The sequence below is a fragment of the Triturus cristatus genome, chromosome 12 (genome assembly GCF_964204655.1).
Source record: "Triturus cristatus chromosome 12, aTriCri1.1, whole genome shotgun sequence".
NCBI classification, from domain to species: domain Eukaryota; kingdom Metazoa; phylum Chordata; class Amphibia; order Caudata; family Salamandridae; genus Triturus; species Triturus cristatus.
In genome coordinates, this window is record NC_140595.1 from 600,644,493 (window position 1) to 600,670,450 (window position 25,958).

The 25,958-nt window shown below is 43.8% G+C and overlaps 1 protein-coding gene across 1 annotated transcript in view; it reads left to right on the forward strand.

The window, feature by feature from the left end:
- Positions 1 to 25,958, forward strand: part of NOB1 (NIN1 (RPN12) binding protein 1 homolog) — a 103,363-nt gene that overhangs the window by 41,675 nt on the left and 35,730 nt on the right. The window contains exons 7-8 of the mRNA XM_085638513.1: positions 15,467 to 15,564; positions 15,883 to 16,027. Of these exons, the coding sequence (XP_085494639.1) occupies positions 15,467 to 15,564; positions 15,883 to 16,027 (243 nt within the window). The remainder of the gene's footprint in view (positions 1 to 15,466; positions 15,565 to 15,882; positions 16,028 to 25,958) is intronic.

Sequence of the window (25,958 nt, forward strand, 5' to 3'; positions counted from 1 at the left end):
CATTGTTATCGTAAAACTTTACCTTTTGCCTGTATGCTTTGCTCAAAATGATGACAAACGTTTCTTCTACAGAATTGTATGGATACCTTTTTTCCTCTGTTGAAGGATACCCTCCAGAAAGTCATAATAATTATCCACTCTATAAAATGAAGCGTTTTGTGTAACAAAAGAAGTACAGATACTATTGGAACTATAAGAAGGTGTCCATTAAAGTTTTATTTGTTGAACTAAAAGTCCTGATTTTCAGTTCTTGGTTTAAAACCTTTTTCTAATCTGGTGGAGCTCTGTGCACTGCTCAGAAAACATCCCAGCTTTACCTATTATTTATTACAAGTTAATATGTGTCAGGAGAGGTATAACAGGGTGGCACCCATCTTATTTTATGAAACATTACCGAGTGCAGATTGAGTAGAAGAATCTGGTTGGCTGAATTGGGGCCTATGTTTTTTCTCATTCACTGTTTTTTGGTAAAGGCCTCACCATTCACAGAGGAGTGGAATCATTTTCTTCTACTAGAACCCAAAAGGCAACACCTCAATCTCTGTTCTGTATTCCACTACTCTTGCATGCACTCATAGGAGCCCAAATGTTTCTGCTCTTTATCCAGTTGCTCCTATTAATACTGCTCTTCCATAATGGGCCCTTTGCAAGCTCTTTTCCTCTTCCAAAGAAACCTTGTTCCACGCCTTTAAAAACATTTCTTTTGTATTGTGGATTTATTTTTCTCTGTAGATATTTGTGGGCTTCTCGTGTGTTGTAGAAACCAGATTTTCCTCCACTTCAGGCATAGCCAAAAAATGTGAATTGGTAACCCTTTGTTGACTACTTAGTCCCTCAAGGTGTTGATCTGCTTTCGTAATCAACATGTCTGTGGTTTTTCACAAATTCCCATCTGTCTTGAAAATTGAGTGTGTTTAATTCCTGTTTCAGTCTATTATTTTTCTTGGTGTACCATCCTACCTTCAAGCTTTACAACTGCCTTATGTAACTTGTTGTTATTTATTATGGGCCTTCATGTACCATTCTGTGTTGTACGCCTCTCCTCTGGCATCCCATCTTTCTCTATTCGCTTTGGCCCTCTCTTCCCCCCAGCTCTGCTCTGAACAACATACATGATTCCATCAGTATTCTGAAGTGTTCTTCTTACCACTACTTCTCCTGTCTAAGTCTTTTATTGCAGAGTTGAGTCCCATCTTCCAGAGATTACTGTCTTTCTCCATCGCTCTCAGCCCTACCTGTGGTTTTTGGGTGTTCTCTGCGTCGCCATCCTTCTTCTCTCCTTTACTTGGTGGTATATTTAGTAAAAAAGAACCCTACTCTGTTCACGTTTTGAGAGGACTCTTGATCTATGCAACCGTTTGGAATACTTCCAAATCGGTCCACTCGGATGGCTATTCTTGGAGATTTCTGTCAAGGTAATGCCTTTGAGATTTTATATCTGGTTTAGGTTCTTTGTCATTAAAAACCATACATGCCATTCTATCCATTTCGCAACACTTTACACAAAATGGGAATGGAAAAACGATATTCAAAGACATTAATAAAATATCTGGCATATTTTATCGATATTTCAGTTTGTAATGAAAGTTCTTTGACATTAAGATGCTAGTGCAATATGTTACGGGAGAGTCACACTAAAAAGGTAAATTTTATAGCAAGGGGAGTGTATAATGTTATTATGTGTATTTGTATAGTGGTTTTCTACCATTTGCCTAGTCCCTGTTCACTTATGAAATCCATTTGTCTTTTATAGTTCTGCTTGTTACTACTATTAAGTCAGGGAGACTTGGGACTTTCTGGAATTTGAGAAGTTGGTTTCTGGTGTAGTTTTAACCACCTGGCGCAGTATAGGTATTGAAACCTTCGGAGATATGTTTGAGGCTCTTAAGCTCTTGTCATATGATGAGGATTTACGAGTTGTGGGGAAGATCCTAGTTGATTAATTCTTAACATATGGTACTGTTATTTGTGCAATAAAAGCCCTATAGAAGTGCAAAACAACCATCACATATTACATTACATGCCTGAATGATGACCTGACTGATAGCCCAAAAGAGAAGCGTTTCTCCGGCCCGGGCTATTAGCACGTAGCCCAGTAGACTGACTGCTAAATGGTAGATAGCCTGAGGAAGAAGCCTGCCTAGCGCCCACCCGGTTAAACAGCCCAGCAGGGTTTCCTTGCACCAAGGACCTCTGCCTTGTAATGAGCCTTCATTGTCCCTGGGCTGCCTCACTTTGTCAGTTTCTGACCTATGGAGGGCTAATAGAATTTTCACCTTGAGCCAAGGGCCTTGTGAGACAAGAGGATAGCGATGGGTGTCTTTGGCTGAGGCAGGCCGTCCTCATTCCAAAACTTGTTGAACCATTGCTCATGACCCTTGAGTTCCAGATAGAGAGAATCATAGTTCTGGTTGTCACTTAACCAACATTTCCCCAATTGCTATTGAGTCCAGTGGATTCCCCATGCTCCTTGCATTCTCCACACCACCAGAAAACCTAGTCTTCCCAGCCAATTACAAGCTGTGCCCCTGAAGTTGAAGTATCCCCCGGTAATACTCTTTGCTTGCTGCATTTGGTTCTCTGAACCAATGCTTTCCTGAACATTGACTTTTGATTAGTTTATACAGAGATTGGTCCCCTTGAATTGCTTCCTAATCCGTCCCATAACTGACATTCAGATTTTACCAATGATCTTGTTCAAAGGACTCCCAAGAGCTAGAAATGCTCTCTATTTTTGTATGAACCAGAAGCAGCCTTGACTCTGCCGATCGGGATCCAGTACAAGTTGGGGTCGCAGTTTAGGTTTTGGGCACAATTGTTGGGCAACTGGCACCCCCTTTTTTTTTTCTCTCTCAAAAGTTAGCATTTTATCACCCATTACAAAGCAAACTGGCAAACGGTACATCTGGATAAACTAAGAAGACTTGACAGTTTAAACAGACCCAAAGGTGATGCACGGCACTAGTTGTGTACCCCCGCCGTATCTCAGGCAACCTAAAGGAGTAAGCACAGTGTCTCCAAGAGCAAGGGTGGGAGTAGGTCTGCATTGCGGTAAAACATACCATTCGTCTGTCTTTCTTTTGCGACGGTGTTAACCCAAAACCTTCCAACAGGGAAGGTGCCCTTCAGAGGAAGCAAGTCTAAACAAATGACTCCTAGGAATTAGGAAGAACAAAGAACCCCCCCCCCCACCCCACCAAATAGTGGTAGCAGCTACCCTGGTGCAGCTAAGTTTCAAATCATGGTATCGTCGAGTAGGTTACAATTGAAAATATCCATATCTCTGACTGATGCAGGGCAAAAGGCTGATGGTATCGCTTTGTAAGGAAGGCCACCAATGGCCCCCATCTATGGCCCATGCCCTTTTGAGCTATCTCACTTCACCCTACACACTGAGCAAGTTTGGGGAATGATCAGACTCCCAAGATTTCAGCATGCCAAATCTGGTGCCGACTGGCCAAAATAAGTGTTTTTGATCTTAACATGGTAATTTCCATAGAAGACCTTAGTCTAGCCACACAAAACTGAAATACAAAAGCCTATATTAAATTATACTAAACTTGGCTGTCACATAATGTCTGGCTCAGTTTCTTGCCTTTTGTTGGTTTGGCGTATTTTGGTTCTGTGAGCTGTAGGCAAAAAAATAAATGTCCATTGAGCATGTGCAGGGTAATATATGTTTGCGCTGATGTTTGAATGTTGTCACTTGCCTGTTTTTTAAACTGATACCAAAGGGGATGATGGACGGAGCGTTTGAGCAAATCAAACACTCACCCCCAGTCAACTGATCTGGGTTTTATCCATCATCATTCTTTAGCTCACTCCACCACCCCAGTTCAGACATGGCCATATGCAAATCAGTCTGGCCCTGTGCCTCATGGGAACAGTCCAGCCCGAACTGCCAAGCCATGTCTTCCCTGGACCAGAAACCAGCATCCTGGGACCGGTTTCGGGTTCATAACCCTCGTCAGCCAGGCTATCTTGAATCCAGTGGCAAAGTGAGCAAGGGACCCACGTCTGGGCATGCATTCATTCTGTCCATCAATAGTTCTTTTTGCTTTTGTCACCCCGAGTGGGACGGGTATGCTCAGACGTGAGTCCCGTGCTCTCCATGCCACTGGAATCACGCTATCATGGCTGAAGAGGGGTGAAACCCCGAAACCGGTCCTAGGATGCTTGTTTCCAGTCCAGGGAGGACCTGGTCTGGCAGTTCAGGCTGGACTGTGCCCATTGGGCACAGGGTCAAGACTGATTTGCATATGGCTGGGTCCAAACTGGAATGGCATGGTGAGCAAAAAAACGATGGATTTAGGCCCAGATCTCTGTACTGGGGTGAATGTATGACATTGTTCTGCATTCTGTCCATCAATAGTTCTTTTTGCATTTGTTTTTTAAACTGGGCATCCTCATGCCCGTTATCCACAAAGTACACAGGAAAAATTTCTTCAAGGAAAAAATATGGTGCAATTATGTAACAAATTATGCTTTTAATTTGCAACTACATTAAGATTTCATTCTGTTGACATGTTTATCATTAATTCAGTTAGTTGTACGAATGTATAAATGGCCTACAAGTGGAAATGTTGAAATACTTTACCATATCATGATTTAATTGTGCTTAAATTCAATCACCACATTCGTTGTATTTTGCTTTTTAAATACCTAAAAATGTTGTGAGTCCATAAATCCTTGAGAGAGTAACTACATTATCTGCTACACTTTTGAGCTCACAAGTCTGTCGAGGCAGAAGTCCTTTCAAATCCAAACAATACATGTTGTTTGTTTGCTTGAAAACCATAGAACTTGTCTTTATTCATTTGTATTACCTGTGAAAATGCTTCTTCAACTTGTTGATTTAAAGATTTTCCACACAAGGACTTTCGAGTAATCCAATATTTTGAATCATGAACTCAGTTTTTGTAAAAAGTGGAAGTTCATGACTTGTTGTACAGCTGATTTTTATACATTGACCTCAACAAAATCATACATGAATTTCAACTTGCATATTGTCCATAACATCGCTTGTAATACCTGTGCATTAAAATATATGCTGTTAATATTATTGGGCCTATGTAGTGCTCCGTGTCCACAGGATATTCTCTATGAGGTAGAAAGCCTTCGCAGGGATGGGGCACAGATGATACTCTATTTCGCTGTTTTTTCTTAATGGTGCCCATATTTTTAAAACAATAATTTCTTTGATCTAACTGCTAGGGGCACTTTCCAGCTTGGTGCAGCTAATTAATGCAGTACTCCGTGTCTCTGTCCCTATGTTATGGCAACATAGCTCAATCATTTGACACAAAACCTAACTATAGACGCACAACAAAACATTTCTCAAGACATTTGAGAATGACCTGCTCAACATCAATCTTATAACTCTAACCCACGTGTGCCAAATTTGTGTAGAATTTGACTATCCCTGTTAGAGTTACAAAGGAGGTGACTTTAGAAGTGCATCACAAAGGGGTAATCTAGAGCCTCATACCGTCAAGCTTAAACGTCTTTACTGTTAATGGCTCTAAATAATGGGCGACTTTTATACTGAGCAATTCCCCAGGCACGGCAATTAAAAAATGAAAACCTTAAACTAGGTTACGTTTATTTGCAATCAAGCTCATAGGTCTAGATGAGTAAGAAAGCACCATTATCTTGTGTGTAGTGTCTTATGCCCACACCTGGTTTTGTGTGTGTTTTACTGTTAATTACCTGGGGCACTCGGATTGTCTCTAGTTGATGTGGGTCCAGAACTACCAAACATCATAGAGGGTTACCACTCCCGAAAACAAAGGATAAAATCAGACACGGGTTGTTTGTAGTATTCGGAATACGGTGTAACTGGGGCCCTAAAATTGCTGTATTAACTTATGTGGTTTCATATCCTTGTAGATGGCAGCACATACAACTGCTTCTCTGGATAGTCTCTACAGAGCAGTGGGAGCTCCTGAGAGAGGAGAATTCAGTGTATGCCTTGGAACTCCATCGGTGCTGCAAAATGGTGAAAAGAGAATGCTGGGAAAAGACTGTGCCATGTTAGAAAGTGCTTTATGTACAGTTCTAAAAAGAACCAATGATGGACGGAATGCTGATCAAATCAAACATTCACCCCCCCAGTCACAGATCTGGGGCCATCCTCTGTTCTGTTTGCCTATGTACAATTCAAGGACGCCTTATTCAAGTGGGGGCAGAAAGCATCTGTGAGAAGTTGGCCTGGCATATGCTGTTCCTATTATAGGGACACCTTGCACCAGTCCAATTCGACTCTTATTGATGATCGGTTTAAGACAACCTTTAAAGAAAGCTATCCTAGTGGTAGCTGTGGAGAGCAGCCTTCAGGCTAAGTCTTGAAGGAGTGTTAAGCTTATTGTTTTACCATAATAACCTCTTGAATGACCAAATGAAAGAGTAGCCCACACAGGTGTATATATAAAATATATGTATTTATTGTAGACAGAATCCCACAGTCACTTTATGTGGCTAGTGGCAAAGTTACACTTCAAACAAGCATTTATAAACACAATAAATAGCACAGAAATCAATGGGCCCCAGGGGGGGACCAAACCATATACTAAAATAGTGGTATAAGAACCACGACAATTCTACAGGCAATGCCTAGGGCATTCAGGATCGCTTGCCCCTTCAGAATCCACCCACAGTTAAGAGGAAGGGGACCCACGGGAGACACGTGCAGTGCAAAGAGCTGCTATCGGGATCGCAATGTTAGCCTATGGAGAATGTCGCGGTTGAATATTTAAAGTTTAAAGACCCTTCTAGCAGTAGTACAAAGTTAAGGCTTGAGACTTAAGGCTTTGGAGAGCCCACCACCACGGGAGTACCGAAGTACCACTGTTACCTGCCCCAGGGAAGCCGGGTGCATAGGTCGATTCTGGTGTCGGGTCGCGGGCTGATTCTCAATGGAAAAGTAGTCCAAACTGCTGCTAGCTGAAAGCGCCGATGAAGTCGTGAAGATCTAAGATGTAGAAAATGTAGAGAAGAACCTGAAAGCAGAGGGGACAGAGTCTGGGTCACGGCACAGTGACCAGGGGGCTCACAGCAAGGAGCCCTTCGATGCCGGGTGCTTCAGGTGAGGTAGGTGCAGCTGGGCTCTGCAGTCACGGGCTCCGGGAGGCTTCAAGGAAGGCCAGCTTCTGGAGGGCGACTGTCCCACGTCGGATGAGGGTCGCTGCGGTGTTAGTGTCCCGATTGGATCCACTAAGCCTTGGCAACTGCAACCCACGCAAGACGGACAAAGCAGCTGCTGGTGCAGACCTACGAGGTCTGAGGGTGCTCTCCTTTGCAGGGAGCGCAGAGCAGGCCTGGAGCAACCAGGGGAACTCTTGGAAAGGTAGATTGTCCTCCGTCAGGGCCCACAGGTCGAGAGATAAGGGACCGCGGAAGGCAGCAAAATGGAGTGCGTAAAAGGGCTCCCACAGGCCACCGGAGCGGACTAGGGAGCTGAGCTTTGGCACGGATGCTGCTTGAAGGTTGGCTCAGAAATGGGCCAAAGCACAACTTCCCCACTGGTCGGGGTCGTGTGCTATGCAAGAGGTGGCCGGGGCCTCGGGGTATGCAGGGATCTCGGCACTCACGTGGTCCACGGTGCTCAGACTTGCTGGGCACGCTCACAGGACTCTGGGATGCACTGGAGACCCACCTCAAGGTTGATGGAAGGCGTCGAAGTTCGTGATAGCAGCGAAGTTCCAACCGGGTATCTTGCAGTCTTTTAGGTGCCTGCCAAGCAGGGGGATAACTCCTTTATCCCAAGGGAGATTTCTTCAGTCAGCTGGGCAGCAGCTCGTCGAAGGTCAGTTCTGTTAAGTTCTGGACGAATCTGAGGCTCTGGGGCCAAGTTATTCACATATATCCCCAAGATTAGGGGATGGTCCCAACTAGAGCCTACCAATCAGAGTAGAGGCGGGAAAGGGTGGCTACACCCACTCCCCTTTGTGTGTTTCCCGCCTGGGCGAGGGGCAGGATGCCCCTGAACCTGTTCCAGGCGGTGTATGCAGAATTGGGGCTCTGTAGCTGCCTACGTGCAACTCTGAAAGGACATTTGGTGCACCCACCCTGTTCCAATCCACATATCCTGTCTGGGGAGGTGCTGGCACCTCCCTGCCACAGGAGCCCTATTGTCCAGATGGCGAGGCTGGGGTTTTCCCCAGCAACAGCCAGCCAGAGTCGTGTAGGTGGCGGACAGTAGCCATTTTGTCGTACATGTGCACTTTTAAATTGGTGTCTAAATTCTACCGCTTTTCCCATATCGCCCTTCTAGCAAGGGGGAATCGTACCCTCATGCCCATGGCTGGACTGGGGGTATGATTCCTTCATGTTTGACACCAAACACGATATGGTTCTGTGTAGCCATTCTCAAGTTATTGCGATGACGCGATTCACTTATAATGCGGTTAAGAGTATATGGTATGGCTACACTACAAACAACCCAGTAACGATTTTACACAGGTTGCAGAGAGGTCCTACTCACGTAGGGGTCCCCCCCCCTCACACATACCTCAGCACCCAGCCCTGTAGGATTACCAGGGCCTGCCATAGGGGTGACCTATGAGAGTATATGTGTTGTAATGGTATGGGATATAGTGTACCTACATCCCTGTAAGGGGTGCTAGCACCACCTTACCCAGACTACAGTAGTGGTCTGGTGGTGTCAGTTTGTGTGGCTGTCCCAGGGTGGCACAATAAGTGCTGCAGCCCTGGTAGGCCTACTGGGGGACCCATGCCCTGGGTACCTAGGGTACCATCTACAAGGGACTGGTAGGGTATGCCCAGCGTCCAATTGGGTTTGTACCTAGAGTACTCACATCAGTTTTAGGGAGAAAGCAGATAGGCTGGGGTCCTGGATAGCAGGATCCCAGCCAGACTAGTCAAAAACCACTCAAATACCAGGCAAAAAGTTGGGGGCAACCATTAGTCAGATTCCACTCTCCTACAGCATCCTAATAAATGAAAGAAAATTGGCTTGTAAATTAGTACCTTGAGATATCACCCACATCCCAGCCTGATTAGGATGTAAAGCTCATGCTTTGGTGAACCTAATGATTCATTGTAAGAAATTTGATTTCTGGTTGGCTAGGGCTTGCGCCTAAGCCAGGCAGAAATCACCACTCTAGTCCAGGCAAGGGAGTTACACGCTGAAGATAACTCCTGCTCACCCCCTTGGTAGCTTGGCACGAGCAGTCACGCTTATCCCAGAGGCAATGTGTAAAGCGTTTGTGCAACACGCACACACAGCAGCAACACACTAGGCACACCACAAAAGGAACTCCACACAAGGTTATATATAAAATAGCCTTTGTATTATCATAAACACATTAGAATAGTAATCACACAATATACACTGTGTCAACTGGCACTAGACAATATTTACAGGGGATTATATACACCTGACAGGGCCAATTGGGCCACTGTCAGAACCATTACAAGTAAAAATAGTAAATATAGAACACAACCAGTAACTACTGGCAAAACACTGTACTCTGCATTATATCCTGCAACATAAATCATATTATGCAATCAGTATCACATCAGGTGTAAAATACATTAGGCGCCAACCTCATAACCCTAAACACATTAGGTAATAATATCCTCACCAGCATAAACACATTATGTAATAACCTCACAAGCATAATCACAGTATGCAATAACCTCACAAGCAGAAATCACATTGGGCAATAACCTCATAAGCCTGAACCACATTAGAGAATAACCTCCTAAACATAAACATCAGAGGCATAAATCAGGGTGCATAAATCACATTTCCTGGGCACCACATGGATCACATTAGGGCCTTGCACCCTACCCACCTGTAACTGACCCCCTCGCCAACTAGCCTTCTCGGAGGGCTCCAAATGCCCTATGACATAGGGCATTTGGAGCCCTCCGAGAAGGCTATGTCCAAAATGTCAGGGCTTTGGGCTGCCAATGCAGTAACATCAAAAGTGCACAATTGCGCTAGGGCAGGAGTGTACCTAACTCCTTTCTCATAAAAATGCCCCCGAAGAAATAATGGCGGTACTACTGTGCCTCCTGGATCCCCACTGTGACTTTGTCAACAAATGGCCTAAACGGTGCAGCTGCCGCTAATAGCTGTGCAGCTGTAAAGCACAAGATGTACTGGCATGGCTGTGCCCTCTGGACCTCGAAGAGAAATGCCCCCAAGTCCCACTCCACGACTTCTAAGCAGGATGCAGCCCAAAATGTTGCAGCTGCCGCTAGGGCGGTACAGCTGTGAAAACCAACAGCCTTTGGCACTACTGTGCCCTTGGAGTAGCCCCTCTCCGAGACTCCTACATATTGAAATGCCCCCAACAACGAATGTAGCACTGGCAATCTGCCAAACAGCAGGTCCCAGGCACCGACAAGGTGCCTTGGCGGGGCGGCGCTCACCCGGACCTCTCTGCTCCTCTCTGCAGTGGGCGGAGGGGGCGGAAATGGAGCACTCGAGGCTCCGGCTCCATTACGCAAGCAGGCCCCGCCCACAGTCGGGCATGAAGGTTGCCTGGCTTCCGTGTCGCACCTGAGGTGCTGCGCTCCTCCTCTCCTGGTGGTGCAATGCAGGGTGGCCACTCGCGAGCATTAACGGCATAGAGCGGGGTGGGCACCCGCTGTCATTATCACAAAAAACGCGGGGTGGGCACCCGCTGCTTTGAATATCCAGCACCATAACGCGAGGTGGGCTCCCGCTAGAACGCGGCAAATGCGGAGTAATCCCCACGTCGGGATTCCCTCTGACAAGGCTGCAGCTCCGTGCTGCGAAGCCCACTCGCTCCTCTTCTGGAAAAATTTAAATATAGCGCTCACGAGGCGCTAAGTCCTGGAAAACACAAGGCAAAGCTTCTAGGGGCATAGCTTGGCCCAGGGAAGCCAGCACACAGGGCCCTCCAGCAGGCAGGCAGGCAGGCAGGCAAGGGACTGCCAAGTAAATTAAATAGGCCAAACAGGTGTAGACCAAACTACCCAGGCTTTACTAATAGCTGGGAAGTTTGGTAGCAAACCTCTCAGCACATTAATCCCACACTCATGCCAGTGTGGAATTTAAGGCAAAATGCACTCATAGGGCGTCTTAGAGATGCCCCCTGAAAAACGACCAGCCCTGGTGTGATTCCGGAGTGGCTGCCTGTCATTTGCCACCACCAGACAGGTTTCTAGACACCTGGGTAGAGGGCCTCCGCTCTCTGGGTCCATAAACAAAGCCCATCCTGGGCAGAGGTGTCATGCCTCCTCCCCCAGGATGGAGTTGTGAAGTTCGTAAACACCAACTCTCAGATCATATAGTCTTTATGGCGTTACAACACTTACAATGTCTAAGAATGAGCTTAGACAATGTAGGGGTAAAGGGCTCATGCCATTGTACCCTCACTTGAGGGCTAGTGCACCCTTCTAGAGGGGTGGCTTACCTAGGCCTCAGGCAGTGGGTTGTCGGCATGGCACACAGGGATGTGTGTCCTGTCGACTCCTCACTTTTTTTCTGCACCAGAACATGCAGCCTGCAATGGCAGTGTGTGAGTGTTATGGTACAGGGCCTCTAAGGATGGCACAATAGGTGCTGCAGCCCTTAGAGACCTTCCCTGGTCACAGTGCCCTTGGTAGCCATGGTATCTTTTACAAGGGGCTTACCTGTAGCCAGAGATGTGCCAGTTGTGGGTACCAAGATACATTTTTGGGAAAGAACAGAGGCCCTGAGAGCCTGATTGGCAGGGACCCAGGGCACATCAAGTCCGGTTGCATCAGAGGTCAGGCAAAAATTGGGGAGTAACCATGCATAAAGGGGCACTTTCCTACAAATGACATTTGTTTTTTCAGATTGCAATAAAGTAATTTACAATAATGAATACAAGTAATGCAATACAAGGAAATTACAGACATGATTAATGCGAGATCAAATGGAACTGTTTCACCAAATCATGCACCTGTACTACAAGTTGCCATTCTTCTGAGGTGGGGCTGCTCTCGGCTGTACAGATCGGTGAGATTTGATCCGTTAACTACATATCAAATCAACTGTAACTGGTGCATAGCACGTTAGAAGGATTCTAGATAATGGTGAAGGAACGGAGATAGTACCATAATCCAAGTTTGTTCCAAGCTAGATGCTTTTCACATAGGTACCTTTACACCTTTACTAGGTATCAGTGAGTATATTATAACCAGGAACAAGAAAGGGGGACTTGATCATATATTCCAGCTTACATGCTGTTGTGAAGTGGGGGGCGAGAGCGTCTGTCCATGCCTTTAGTGCATTGTAGTTGCGGTATCCTGGTATCCCACTGTGTCTGGGAGGTGCTACCATCTTGTTTCCTCTGCTGGGATTTAATAGCTGCCCCTCTGCCCATTTATCTAATTTGATTTTCCATCGTTCATAGGTGAGGGGATTTCCAAATCTGGGCGTTAAAGGTGTTTTCCCAACAATAGCAGGTCTACTATCCTGTTCTGCTATTTACATGTATTTGAACCTGGCATCCAACCCAGAAGGAGTAAGGCAGGATTTAGGTCAATTTTGTTTCGTTGAACTGTATAACTTTGAAGCCTATGTTTCGAGACACTACCCCAGGGTAGGCCAAGATTTGAGCCCCTTGTTTGTCTATGAAGAGATGTTATAAGCCCCTTTCCCAGGCTTCTCTCAGGGTCCCAAACTCCGTGTTTGTCATTGGCATCAATGCCGCATAGAGGCTTGTCACTGCCTTTCTGGAATTTCCCATGGTAAGCAATGTGTTCATTACCCGGTGTGTAATAGTTGAGTAAGATGGTTAAGGATTTATGGGCCATACGAGTGATGAATGACCTACTTGTTAAAGATTTTTTTCAAATACGTATAAATTGTATTGCACAGTGGTAGTCACCACGGTGTAGTTATACTCCAGTCAGAGTTTCCATAGGAAGAATGTTTTCTGTTTTGCTAGTATCTTTACCACTGTTTATCGAATCTTTATGAAACTATCCCAAAAATAAAAACTTCATCCACCTCTGCTCCTCCCTCGAACATTTTATGGTGATCCATCAAGCGGGGTCTGGGGGAAAAAAGTGAGGGTGGGAGCTCTTTTTTCTCCATGTAATTTCCATAATGAAATTTAGACAACAATACAGAGAAAACAGCTGACCAGACTTAACACCAAATTCGTCAGAAACTAGATCTTTACCCTGAAAGTGTGCTTTTTGTGATTTGGTGTTCTAGAGAAATAAAGGTTAAAAAATGATATCTAGCGCTGCAGGTATCTCGCGGTACCATAAGTCCAAATAAAGCATTCTTATTTACTTGACCAGAGACTGAGAGTTGTGATGGGCTGACAGCAGCAGAAAGAGAACTGTTGTCGCTGCCATTAGATGACTCAAAGATGCTGTCCTCCAGTCCTAAAAAATAATTAAACATTTTTTAAAAAGGAGATGCTGTAGGGATACCCTGACCCCCTAGTTCTTGTGTGCGGTGTCCCAGAGGTCCCCCACCCCCCTCCACGGCAAAAAAAAAATGCATTTCTGGGCATTGTCACAGTCTACTGTAATCATCCTCTGTGTAGTCCCAGGGGACCCTTAAAAGGCTAATACGTTGTACTGTTCTGTGGGGGCATTGTCACCCTGAGGGGTTGGTTGGCCGCAGATATAAGTAAAGATCATACTTTACGTTAAACATAGAAGTGCACTGAAAAACAACGGTTAAAGTGGTGTTATACGTAGGTCTTCTAATAATATAAAAAATACTGTTTTTTCTACCCAAACAAACACTGAAGTTTACTAGTTATACATAACTGACCTAAGTAGAATTTGCACCACTGTGATGCACGGATTATTACTTCACATGTTACATCACTGGTGACATAAAAAATGTAAGACTGAGCAGCTGCCACACCTATAATGACCATTGATTTCAGAAAACCCAAAGTGCAGTCAGGGTCTGGCTTTTGCAGGGAATGTCTCCTTTGGTCCATGAAGCCTCTGCTTCTACCTCTTCTGAAAGAAGCCAGAGAAACAGAGGTGTTGTAAAACCTTACTGTTGTAAACTTCTCCAATGATTTCTGACTGAATTATGAATTTGATTGGAACATCAACTACAGATGGTTAATTAAGCTTGTCAATGGAGTGTCTAGCATTTTTCTTTTAGATATTTATAAGCTCTCTCTTGCGGTATACCATGCTCTCTTGAGAGCATACCTCACCAATTATTTTGGGTAGCCTTTATCACAAGTTTATTTCATAGATTAGCATTTCTAAAGTACAACATTGAAAACAGATTTTAATGAAAGTGTTAACAAAAATCGAACACTGGCATTCGCTTATAACTTCAGGGGGTTTACTGATATTCACACTGTGACAAGGATCCCTATGAGGGATTGCAACAAAACACATTGTACAATGTGCTGTAATACAACATCGGGCGCCTTAATGGGGCTGCCTTATGCGTAAGTGGGCAGACCTTCGACCCACTGTGTAAGGCAGTCAGGGTGTCTACATTTATTCACATCGTGACAAGGATCACAATGAGGGATTCCAGTACATCAGATTGTGAAATTAGCTAGAATACATCATTGGGCAACTTGATGCTGCTGCTTTATGCAAAAGTGGGTAGACCTCGGACCTACCCCGTTAGGCAGATCTTTGTTGGGCTTGGCATGGTTTGCCCTAAATTCTTAGGGCATATTTGCTTATTTACTGCTACCAAATGAAATATAAAGCAATTCTTCAGCCTATTTTCAAATAAATAATCTATTTAACTGAAAGCTACATCTCATGCTGGGATGACAAACGTTAAGAAAATGGTGTGTGCAGTATTAGTTAATCCGTTGCATTGAACAGACTTCATTGAGCAATTGTGAGTCACATGAGGGCTTTAATGGAATAGTAGACCTCTGCTACCTTTCAGGTAGAAGTAGCAGCCAATTTGAAAAGGCCATTAAATGACCATAATGGTCAGTAGCTAGTTAAACCTCTTACTGTTCAGGCTACAGATGTTTGAGCTTTATTTGAAGTTGAATCTGTGTTCTTTTATATAGTGATAGTGTACTTTCAACATAGAAGTAGGTGCCGCATGTTTTTCAATTAAATACAAGTGCCTGGATAACTAAAAATTAGATACCCATTTTGCCCACCATCTTCATAAATATTCACAAATTTCATAAAATGCGTCCTGCTAAATGTTATTGGCCTGTGAAACAAGTTTGAGCGGAGAGCTCTAAAAATTGCTTACCAACGTGAGACCTAGATTTTTAATTAAACCCCTTTGTTATATAGAACGCTTTGAATTTAATGTTTCATTTATATATAGTTTAAAACCACAGTAAGGAGGAATGAACATTTTTTTCAGGAGGAAAGCATGCTTGGCCATAACCCTCTCTCGTATGGCGCCCTTTTAAACAAATGAGCATCATTGAATTGACTGAAATGTTCTGAACCCTGCCAGCCTGAATCCACTGGTCTGATTCACTGTTTTCAACTTTTCTTGTTGAATCTCTGTATTTTTCAGAATGTGCTTATTCAGATGGGCATCCACGTGCTAGCTGTGAGTGGCATGCTGATCCGGCAAACAAGGAATTATATCCTGCGCTGCCATGGCTGTTTCAGGTAAGGGTGCCATTGGTAAAAGTCCTCCTTTCTTATAAGGAGATTCAGTGCAGATGTGGAATGGCTGGCTGCAAATGCTGGCCTGCTGCTGACCAATTCGTTGTATACCAAAGTGTTGGAAGGAGAATCTTCTTGTTGTGTATTTACATTTACAACCAGTTTTCTGATCTATAATTTTGTTTATTCAAATCTATGTTTTTTACATGGTGGGTTTGGCGAGAGGGAGGAAGAGACATTGAGGTATTTTTTTCTTGCCGGTTGTGGGACTGAAGTGATAATGTCATTATCCAAACAAGTTAATGTGATCTGTTCTTCCAGGACAACGGCCAATATGACCAAAGTGTTCTGCCCCAGCTGCGGGAACAGAACACTGAAAAAGGTAGCAGTAACCGTGAACAAGGACGGCAGTACACAGATGCATTTATCACGAAATCCCAAGGTGTTGAACACGCGAGGACTCCGGGTAGGATTGCTCCTGACTTCAGGTTTCATGTTGTGCTAGTTAAATCTAACCCCTCGGCCTGGTAATTTGCAGTGTTGGATTGCATTGTTGTGTGCTCCAGTGCTTACAACAGCTTTTTATTAATTACATGAAGTGATGCTAAGTCATGATATCACACAACTGCTTATGATGGAGTAGGACCTGTGGCTTGCCTCTGAGAAGCAAACCATGACTGACGTATTTCACCACAAAAATGAGTATAAGGATCGACCTGCTGCCAACCAAGGAACAGAAGTCGGCAGGCGGAATTTGGAATTGGAGTAATGTATTTTCCCATGCAGTTGTTAACTTTTCAAGCCATATATTTTTATAAAGTTTTGTCAATTCAACAATTATGGTGCCTACCGCCTTCAACATATTGGTTTAGGCATGGTAATAAGACATTGCCAGCAAAATCATAACATTTGGGTAATTTGTTTGCTTGAAGTCTTGTGCATTTGTAGTAGAGTCGGAAGGCTGAAAGCTTGTTTAAAACAGCTAGATTTGTAAATTTTAACATACAAGGGCCCCCAAGAAGCCTTACGCATTCCTTTATACTTACAGGTATGATGCCATTTAATTTAACTGTTTTTTTTATTGGTAGATATACATCAAGCCAATACAGTCACATAAATACTCCACTCCCCACGAATCCTTGGGCCTCGAATCATTCACAAAAAAGACCTCTAGTACCCAGTCCAGTAGGCGCACCTTTAGTATCCAAACATGTGGATGCCTTTCGTCAGAATAAATGATGGGAATGAGGAATAAATTGGAAAGAGAAGAGGGAAATAAACAGATTGGGGGTACACCAGAAGGAATGAAGAGGTTCAGATACTCCGTAAACATTGACCTATATTCAAGACAGCAGCCTTAATCCCCATGTCCGCAAGTTTCTTACATATTGACTGGAGTTGTCTCCACTGTGTTTGCTTGCTCAGGAAGCAGGAGCACCCCAGTTCCGTTCACCTGAAGTTCGCCTTCCAGGGAAGCCGCTGTCATCAACCCAACCTCCGAGGTCTGGGGTTCGAAGCGCCATTACTTTGGTACCACATTTGCTGTTCTTGCTGAGGATGATGTTGGAAATCTTTAGGCCTTGCATACCGCCTCACTAATATCCCCTTTTGGAAGGGCCAACTGTTCACAAAAAAAAGCTTGCATTACCGCCTGTGTTAACCTTTTATCCTGGATAAATATCTGTTGTTCAGCCCCCAGTTACCTTTAGCGGTGAACAAGCGCTTTACAAATACACATGTTTACAAATACACGTTATAGAGGGAAAACCTAGGCCATGTATGTTAACTGCTCTAAGGAGACTGACCTGTTTAGCTAAGTTACTGAATGAAGCCAGGCTCCCTGAATTGATGGATTACTTGCAAGAGTACTGGAATCAACTGATATTGAGGATATTAAGTGGGTGATACATTGGGAACCGGGAAGACCCCTGGGGAGTGATGGGTTGAAATTTAGCATACGTGGAATAGTTAGTGTACCCTCAGTTAGCAATTGCTAAACATAAGCTGCCGTATTACCTACCAGATGCAACAATTGTGGTACTCTTCAAATTAGACCTTCTTGGGTTTGATTCTTATGACCTTTGTTGATGATTTATGTTGATAGCAAGATATTTAGGAAAAACCTGTATGGGTCCAAGATCATGGGTCATCTAGAGAGGGTGGAGCACAAACTACCACATTCAATAACAGATGTATGTTTTTTGATAATGGAACATTTATGGGGTATCCCAACACTATATTTAATAGCCAGTTTGAAAACCCACAAAGTGTTCAACATTGTTCATTTACATTTTTGCAAAAGTTACTTCACCGGTTTGAATTAGGTGATACCTTCATATAGCGAGCCTTCTTGCTGTATAACCAGGTAGTGGCAAGAGTCTGGATGCACAGGTTGATTTCAGAGGAAAGAGGTATGACCAATACAGCATCAGATGAGATGAGTTTGCTTGCTATCTGTATTATTATTTTTGATTGTTTTAGAGCAATTGGCTCAAGTGGTGCGGCAGAGAGACCCAGTGTGTTGCAGTCCTCTTAACAACACACATGAGTTCTCTACACATGGACGATGTACTTCTGTATGTCAAGAATGCAGAAACAGCTAGCCTGCATTTGTGTCTGATTATACAGGCGATAAGCTGAGTATCTGAATTCAGAATGAAGTGGCCTAAACTAATTTTATATCCATTCCTGGTTAAGAATAGTACTACAGTAACCACATTGTCCTATAACAACTGGGCAAAATGCTTTAAACACGAGTTTCCATACGTAAGTCAGGATGCTATTCATGTATAGGAAAATGTATTCTCTCTCTTAGACTGGAAGGCTCCGTCACACAGTTGCTTCAATTCCCGTTGTCCCTGATGGGTCACGTTCAATTATCAAAAATAATTATAGACCTGAGATTGATTTATAAAGTACAAAGTAAGCTCATGGAGATTCCTGGTGATTGTTTACAATGATTAGACTCAGCCATTGAAGCAATTTCTTAAAGACTGGGAACAAAAGAAAAGTCCTAGCTACTTTGAGGTTGCTTTGGATAAGGATTGTGTGGGCACAGAGATTTTGGAAATACTCTGTATGACTGAGATACAGCTTATGGTGCTTTGTTTCAACACAGCAGAGCCCCACTTCTTAAACAATCTACTTAAAGGTGTAATAGACTTGATTCAGTTGATATCTGTACCCCTGCTACCAAAAGCTTAGATTAAAGGACTGCCTCGGCATGGTGATACAATAACTATCATCTACACAAAGGCTGCAAGACTAAAGGACCTCTGATGCACGCGCATGCCTCAGTTATTGCACACTATTTTACACTTAACTGAGGCCAGATTTGTGTTTTGGAGGCCCATGAGGAAATCTCTCCCTCTATACTCAACACAGAGGTTCTTAACCTGTGGTTCATGGACCGCTGAGGGTCTGCTAAGGCTAGTCAGGAAGTCTGCAACTGCTTAGAAAATTAAATGATTTTCACAGCAAGTGTATATAAATATAGAAGGAAAATGTAAAGATGAAGGTCTCTGGTCATCTTAACAACAGAGGTTTCACATCAACTACCTTGAGCATCTTGTGATCCACCTGGCCCTTGAAGCATTTTTTTTCAGAACATTCAGGGCAAGGTCATATTGAGAAAAACTGACCCCATGACCTCCATGTATTACTTACAGAAACGTGTCGGAACTTACTTTGCCATAGCTGTCCGCACTAGCACAGAATGTTTGGCAGTAGACCATTCACCATCAAATACATCTCCTAGCAGAGTACTTTCCAGAGGTATAAAATGACATTGCTTACCTGCTCAGCAGGATGCATCAACAAGTTCATGAGTCGGAACTCCACTCACAAGTTGTGTTTTACCGCAGATGGACCTATGCATCACCCATGAAATTGCAAAGTGCCTAAACTTCACCTCCAGGTTTCCACAGATCATGGGCAGTGCACTGTGGATGAACCGGTCAGAGATGTTTGCCAATGCTTCTCCTCCTCTCCCTTCGTACGTGGTAAGGAAGCTATGGCAAATGTCCCTTACCCTCATCCTGATAGCCCCCGCATAGGTCAGGCAACCATGGTTCTCAAACCTCCTAGGGATGTCTTTTACCCCACACAAGGGACTCTCCTGCAGACCGGACCTACTAACTTAGGAACAGACCAAAATCAGGTTTCCAGACAACTCAATCTAACAATTTGGCACCTGGAGTCTTAGACTTTGGTTACCCTGTTCTCCCACAATAATGCATGGACATTTTCCAGGACGCTCACAGACCTACTACTCTGGCTTACTATTCAGTGAAGTGGGAAAGATTTGTCAACTATTGTAACTCCAAGAATATAGATCCTTAAACCAGCAGTCCAAGGCATTGTCTGCTGTTTGCTTCACCTACAGCAATCGGGACTAGCATATATATCCATATGACTACATCTTACAGCCAATGCTGCTTATATGCAAAATAGAGAGCACTCCTCTTGCTTCAGATTCCTGTCTTTAAAGCCTTTATGAAAGTCCTTAAAAGAGTGATGCCACTTGTTCCTTCCTGGAACCTCAATATAGTACTCGCAACACTCCTGGGTCCCACATCCGAGCCATTGCATTCCTGTCCGTTGCTATGTCTCTCTTGGAAAATGGCTTTCCCCAGAGCCGTCACATAACTAATGCGCATATGTGAGGTTCACGTCCTCATTTTGCTGGATCATATGCTTGAAATAGACCCCAATTACCTTCTCCTTTGCACCTCAATAAAACAATTGAGCTACCAGTCTTTTTCCCTCTCACTCAGACTGCAAAAGTCCTTCATACTCTAGATGTTTAGAGCCTTAATGTACTACATAGAGAGACAAGTCTTTTCAGAAAACTCAACAGCTGTTAGTCACTTTGGCTAAACCCTCTTAAAGGTTACCCAGTATCAAAAGCTGGCATAGCTAGATGAATTGTTCATTGTTACCAAACATGTTACTTTAAAGCCAAAAGGTTCCGTCCCTCTCTCCCCCTAGGCCACACTCTACTAGGAAGAAAGGAGCAACCATGGCATTTCTGAGGAATATTCCCATAGCGGACATCTGCAAAGGAACTACATGGTTCACTCCATACACTTTTTACCAAACACTATAGTGTGGATTTTTTTGCCTGCCAACAGGATAATGTAGCAAAATGGCTCTTTATTAATGGAAACGAGGTACACTGTGTAAAGAGTCCAGGCTACCCTTCTTGGTTTACAGAGGCAAAAATGATAACACTATGGGAGTCCCGCCTTATTTATGTCATCAATTGAAGATTCTCCATGACGGGACCTATGCTAGAGTCCGCTACGGAAACGTTGGAAATCTGACTGGCCCTTTCCCTGTTGTTAAGGGAGTTCGACAGGGCTGTGTACTTGCCCCAACCTTGTTTTCCCTCTTCCTCAATGGCCTTATTGCCGATCTTTTAGATGCCATTGACATTGGTGCACCGAAATTGGCCTCCAGAAAATTCCCTGCCCTCATGTTTGCTGACGACACCCTGCTGCTGTCCAAATCCCCAATGGGCATGCAGAGGGTGTTGGACCAGTTCACAAGCTTTTGCAAACAAAGGAATTTGGTGGTCAATATTGGCAAAACAAAGTATATGGCTTTCAATGTAAAATCCTCTAATTACCCACATCCTAAAATGGAAGGAGTCGCTTTGGATCGAGTTTCTATCTTTGAGTATTTAGGCTTGACCCTAAATGACAAGATGGGTTGGTCCCCACAAATTTCTAAAGCCAACTTAAAACTCAATCAGGCGGTGGGGGGCATCCTTAAAGTTCATAAGAACTGTTGCTCAAAAATTATAAGTGCCCCTCTAGAAATTTACTGTGTCCAATCTAGATCCTCTACACTGTACGGGGCTGAGCTATGGGGTTTTAGTAGCACAAATGATCTGACTATCACTGAAAATAATTTCCTGCGGAAACTATTATCACTTCCAATCAATACTCCGCTCATGCCATTGAGGTTGGATCTTAATATCCGTCCTATTTCTGAGGTCATTGCCATACGTCCGGTGATGTATTGGAAAAGGCTTTGGAGCACACCAGAGTTGGCATGTTACAGAGACGAATTGAAGGTAATCTTGGGTTTACTTGGGGCTGATAAGATTCCCTGGCTCCAGTATGTTAGGCAGTCACTATCCAACATTGGCCTTGCCCATCTCTGGACTAATCCAGAGAATTGTTTAGGCATCACCAAAAAAAGTCTTGCCCTTACACTCAAAGACTACTTTCTCACTAAAGCTTACCGTCTAGTTAGGCCTTCTAGCCTGACTGATCAGTTCTTGGACGTTAAGTGTAATTACGCCTTTGTACCTGACCTCGACGTTATCCAGCCCACTTTAGCAAAGAAGCTGTTTCTACAGTTCAGATATGGGACCCTTCCTTTATATTCATTTACTGATAAATGGGTGGGTGTCCTTGAGCACAATTGTCCGGGGTGCTCATCTGAACAGGAAACTATGATTCATGTTATGCTTTTTTGCCCAGCATACGCCAGAATTCGGAAGAAATGGATTATTCAGCTTTGCTTGAATCTGGGTATTAGGAGCTACCTTGATTTTTTCAGGGTCCTGCGAAGTGATTTAAATCCACTTGTCGTGGTAAGTTTCCAGGTTTCTACTTGCAATGTGGCTAATCCGTAGGAAACTGATATGTAACAATACAGATTGATCGATTGCTATAAATTAAATGGGGGGTTTTATTTGTTGATAAAATAGTAAGTCACCTTTATTTCTATTATGGGTATTGTACTGATTGAATACATTACTATAAATTGTTTTATTTATGTACTTTTATGATTTTAAACAATCGAAATAAAGGTTTTTTGAATTGAATTGAATTGATAACACTAAATGCTCTCTTTTTGTGGTAGTGTGTGCGAGCAGTTTAAGCTTGTCAGAGGGTAGTTCTAAGCATTTGTTGTACGCAGAGGCAATAAATGAGACAAACACTCCAGAATAAATTCAAGACCAATTTAGACAAATAACTTGTGTCTTTTATATAAATTTTGACACTAAGAACTCCGTTATCAAGTTGGTACTTTTTTAAATATGAGGAAGAGGACAAAGAAGAGCTACGAGAAAAGCGAGAACTGAAGACTGCTGTGGACTTTTGGTGCCAAACCCTGCCTGCCTGCACCAGCCTCAACAATCATGACCAGCAACTCGTCTTGCAGCTAAACAGCTTCCAAGAACCCTGGGACCTGTCAGCAATCTCCCTTGGAGTGGAGGAGCTACTCCCCGCATGCACTGAAACACAAAGTCCGGTTTACCAAGTTGCCGCTCCCCGGCTAGCCCAATGCAGCAGCCTACCAGGAAGGGGATGCTATGCTCCTGAAGGTCTGATCTATCCCCCTACCAAGTGAGAGAACACCAGGACCAACAGCAAACCGAGCCAGTGAGAACCCAATCCGGATTCCCACTGCACCAAGACCGAGCAGCCGGCGAGAGACGTCGGCACAGCGGAGACCTTCTTCCAGAGTGGCCCAGCTGTCCTGATTTTGTACTCTCAACCGGTGAAGACTGACAACTGAACTAGGATGCGCAGAGTCCAAACAACCTTTTCACTCTGCACCCAGGCGGGGTACTGATTAACCAGCTGTGCCCAATTGTTCCCAGGACCCTTGTGACCCGAGGCTCCCATTGAGAGCTCCCGGACTTGTCCTCAAGCTCCCCTCAGCAGTTTGTTTCCAGGTGCCCCCCTTCTTTTCATCGGTGTAGCGCACACAGCTACCAACTCCACTAGCACCTCTGCACCAGCAAGCCCCAGGGCAGGTAACTAGTAACTGCTAGTGGTACTTTGGACCCCTATGATCCTAGGTCCCAAAGGAGACCCCTAGAAACCGATTGCAAATAACTGTATGCAACATATTGCTTTTCTCCCACATGGAAGCATTGCTGGGTAAAGACTCCTTTAAGAGAACTATTCACTTACCTTTAAAAATGTATATTTAAAATAAAGTACTTATTTGATAATCAAGCTCTTGGTATCCAAATTTATATAAAGATACAAATTATTTTTCTAAATTGGTCTCGGATTTATTCTTGAGTGTCTCATTTATTGCCTCTGTGAGCAACAAATGCTTAGCACTGCCCTCTGATGAGCCTAAACTGCTCACTTACACTACCACAAAAGGGAGCATTCAGTGTTCTAATTTTTGCCTCTGTAAACCAAAAAGGGTTACCTGGACCCTTTACACAGTGTACCTCATTTTGGTCCACTATATAAAGAGCCAGCTTCCTACATCAGTGTCCAGCACATGTAGCCGAAATGGCTTCCCTGTAAAGTTGTAAGCTCTAAGAATCGACTTAGACTTCACAGGGGCATATCTGCTCATGCAGGTGTGTCTACACATGTAGTAAGTATAGTGCACCCTGCCTTAGGGCTGTAAGGCCTGCTGTAAGGGTGGCTTACCTAACCTGTATGCAGTGCCTGTAGGCATGGCACACAGGTTGTGTGCCATGTCGTGTTTTCACTTTTGTCTGCACCATGGCACACAGCCTGCAATGGCAGTTAGCATGTTGGTGCTGAGGGGTCCCTTAGGGTGGTACAGTTCATGCTCCTGCCCTTAATGACCCTTTTTAGCCTCCTTGCCCTAGATACCAGGGGTACCATTTACTAGGGACTTACAGGGGATGCTAAAGGTATTGCCAATTGGGGGAACAATTGTACAGTTTTAGAGAAAGAGATCTGGCACTGGGGACCTGGATAGCAGACACCCAGTGCACTTCTGTCAAACTTGCATCAGATACCTGGCACCATGTCAAAAAGGGGCACTTTCCTACAGCTAGAGTAATCAAAACCGTATTAAGATCGCTGTTTCAGATATCTGCAGCATTTACTGACTAGCCACTGCTTTGTGGGGTCCTACTGTAAAGTCTATGCAAAGCATGTGTATCTACAGTCACGCATACTGCGAACGGAATATGTTACCCTGTAATCCTCTGTTCCTAGCTTGTAGTGCTTTTGATTCACATGTGCCCACCTTCCTATCCGAAGTCAGTGTTTGTTTACCTTCTCTTGCACTGTTTGCATGGTCACCATATTTCTCACTACTAACCGTTCTATGCCTACGCCCGTCGGCCTTGCGGTAAACAATCTAACAATAGAGTCTGTGCCTATGGGCATTCCCTACTAAGGGAGGAATCACTGGATACCTTGAGAGACTACTTCAAACAAAAACAACTTGCAATGTGAGAGCACATCACTAGATGGCAGGAGTATGCAAAGCACATGCATCTACAGTACTGCAAACTACAATTAGATGCTTACAGGATATGTAACATATTCCGTGTATCTTCTTCGATTTATGCTTATGGATTAAAATGGTTGACATGACTGTAGTCCTTCGACTCGAGAGCGACCACAATCCACTGGTCCTACATTTAAGTGTTTTCCTAATTTAGGATTTGTCTGGCCAAACTGTCCAAGTGCCGACACTTTAATAGTCACGAACAGTAGAAAGAATGATAAATGGAAGTACATCTGTTGTCGGCCAACTTCCATTAAAAGTTATATAAAACACTAATTATTCCAGACTTTTTCAGTATCCGCTCAGGTTGTGATGTAGCAATAACAGAAACACACAATTTATTTACTTTGTTATTCGGCATATGAAAAATAGCATAAAAGTGACAGTATATCAATAGAGGTTACAGTACAAACTTTTTTTTTTTTTTAAAGCAAAGAAGCAATTCATCAATCTAAAATCTACATGGTACAATTTAAGTATATAGATAAAAAAAAAAATCACATATAATATATCTCTTATCGGTCCACCCCATCTAAAGGCTTAGTTGACGCTACCCCTTGTGGTCCTTAGTCTAAATGCAGTCCTTAAAAAATTAATAATACAAAAGTGTAAAAGCATCTGGGGCCAATTTTAAAAATAAAAGTGCCACCAGTGCTTGTTTAAATCTGGCTTTTTTTAAAAATACCCCTCAGAAAAAGTCTTCTGGGATGAAGATAAAATGGGCAAAATAAAACAAAGTGAAGGGTGTCCTGTGGAGACCTGTGGTCGCAGCCACAGGGCCCCTTCATCTCTGAGTGCAGTGTAAACCCTGCCGGCTCTGCTAAAACGTGATGCAAAAGATTTAGCCTGAACCGAGTCATTAAAAATCTATCGTGGGCACTACTTATACAGGAGAGGTATGGTTCAGTGCCCTTGGTGGACCTGGCTACTAAGTGTTCTCTCACTGACGGTTTGGACAACTCTCTGTCTTCCCGGTGCATCAATGCATACTTAAAGAACCGGTCCTTAACCAGTGCCTTATCCTGCGTGCTTATTTTCGAGGGTTATCAAATAAGTTTGCACATCCAATTTTCACAAAGGACTCCTTTACATATTTTAGCCAGGGAATTTTAAGTCCATGGTCCAGGGGGAGACATTCTTCT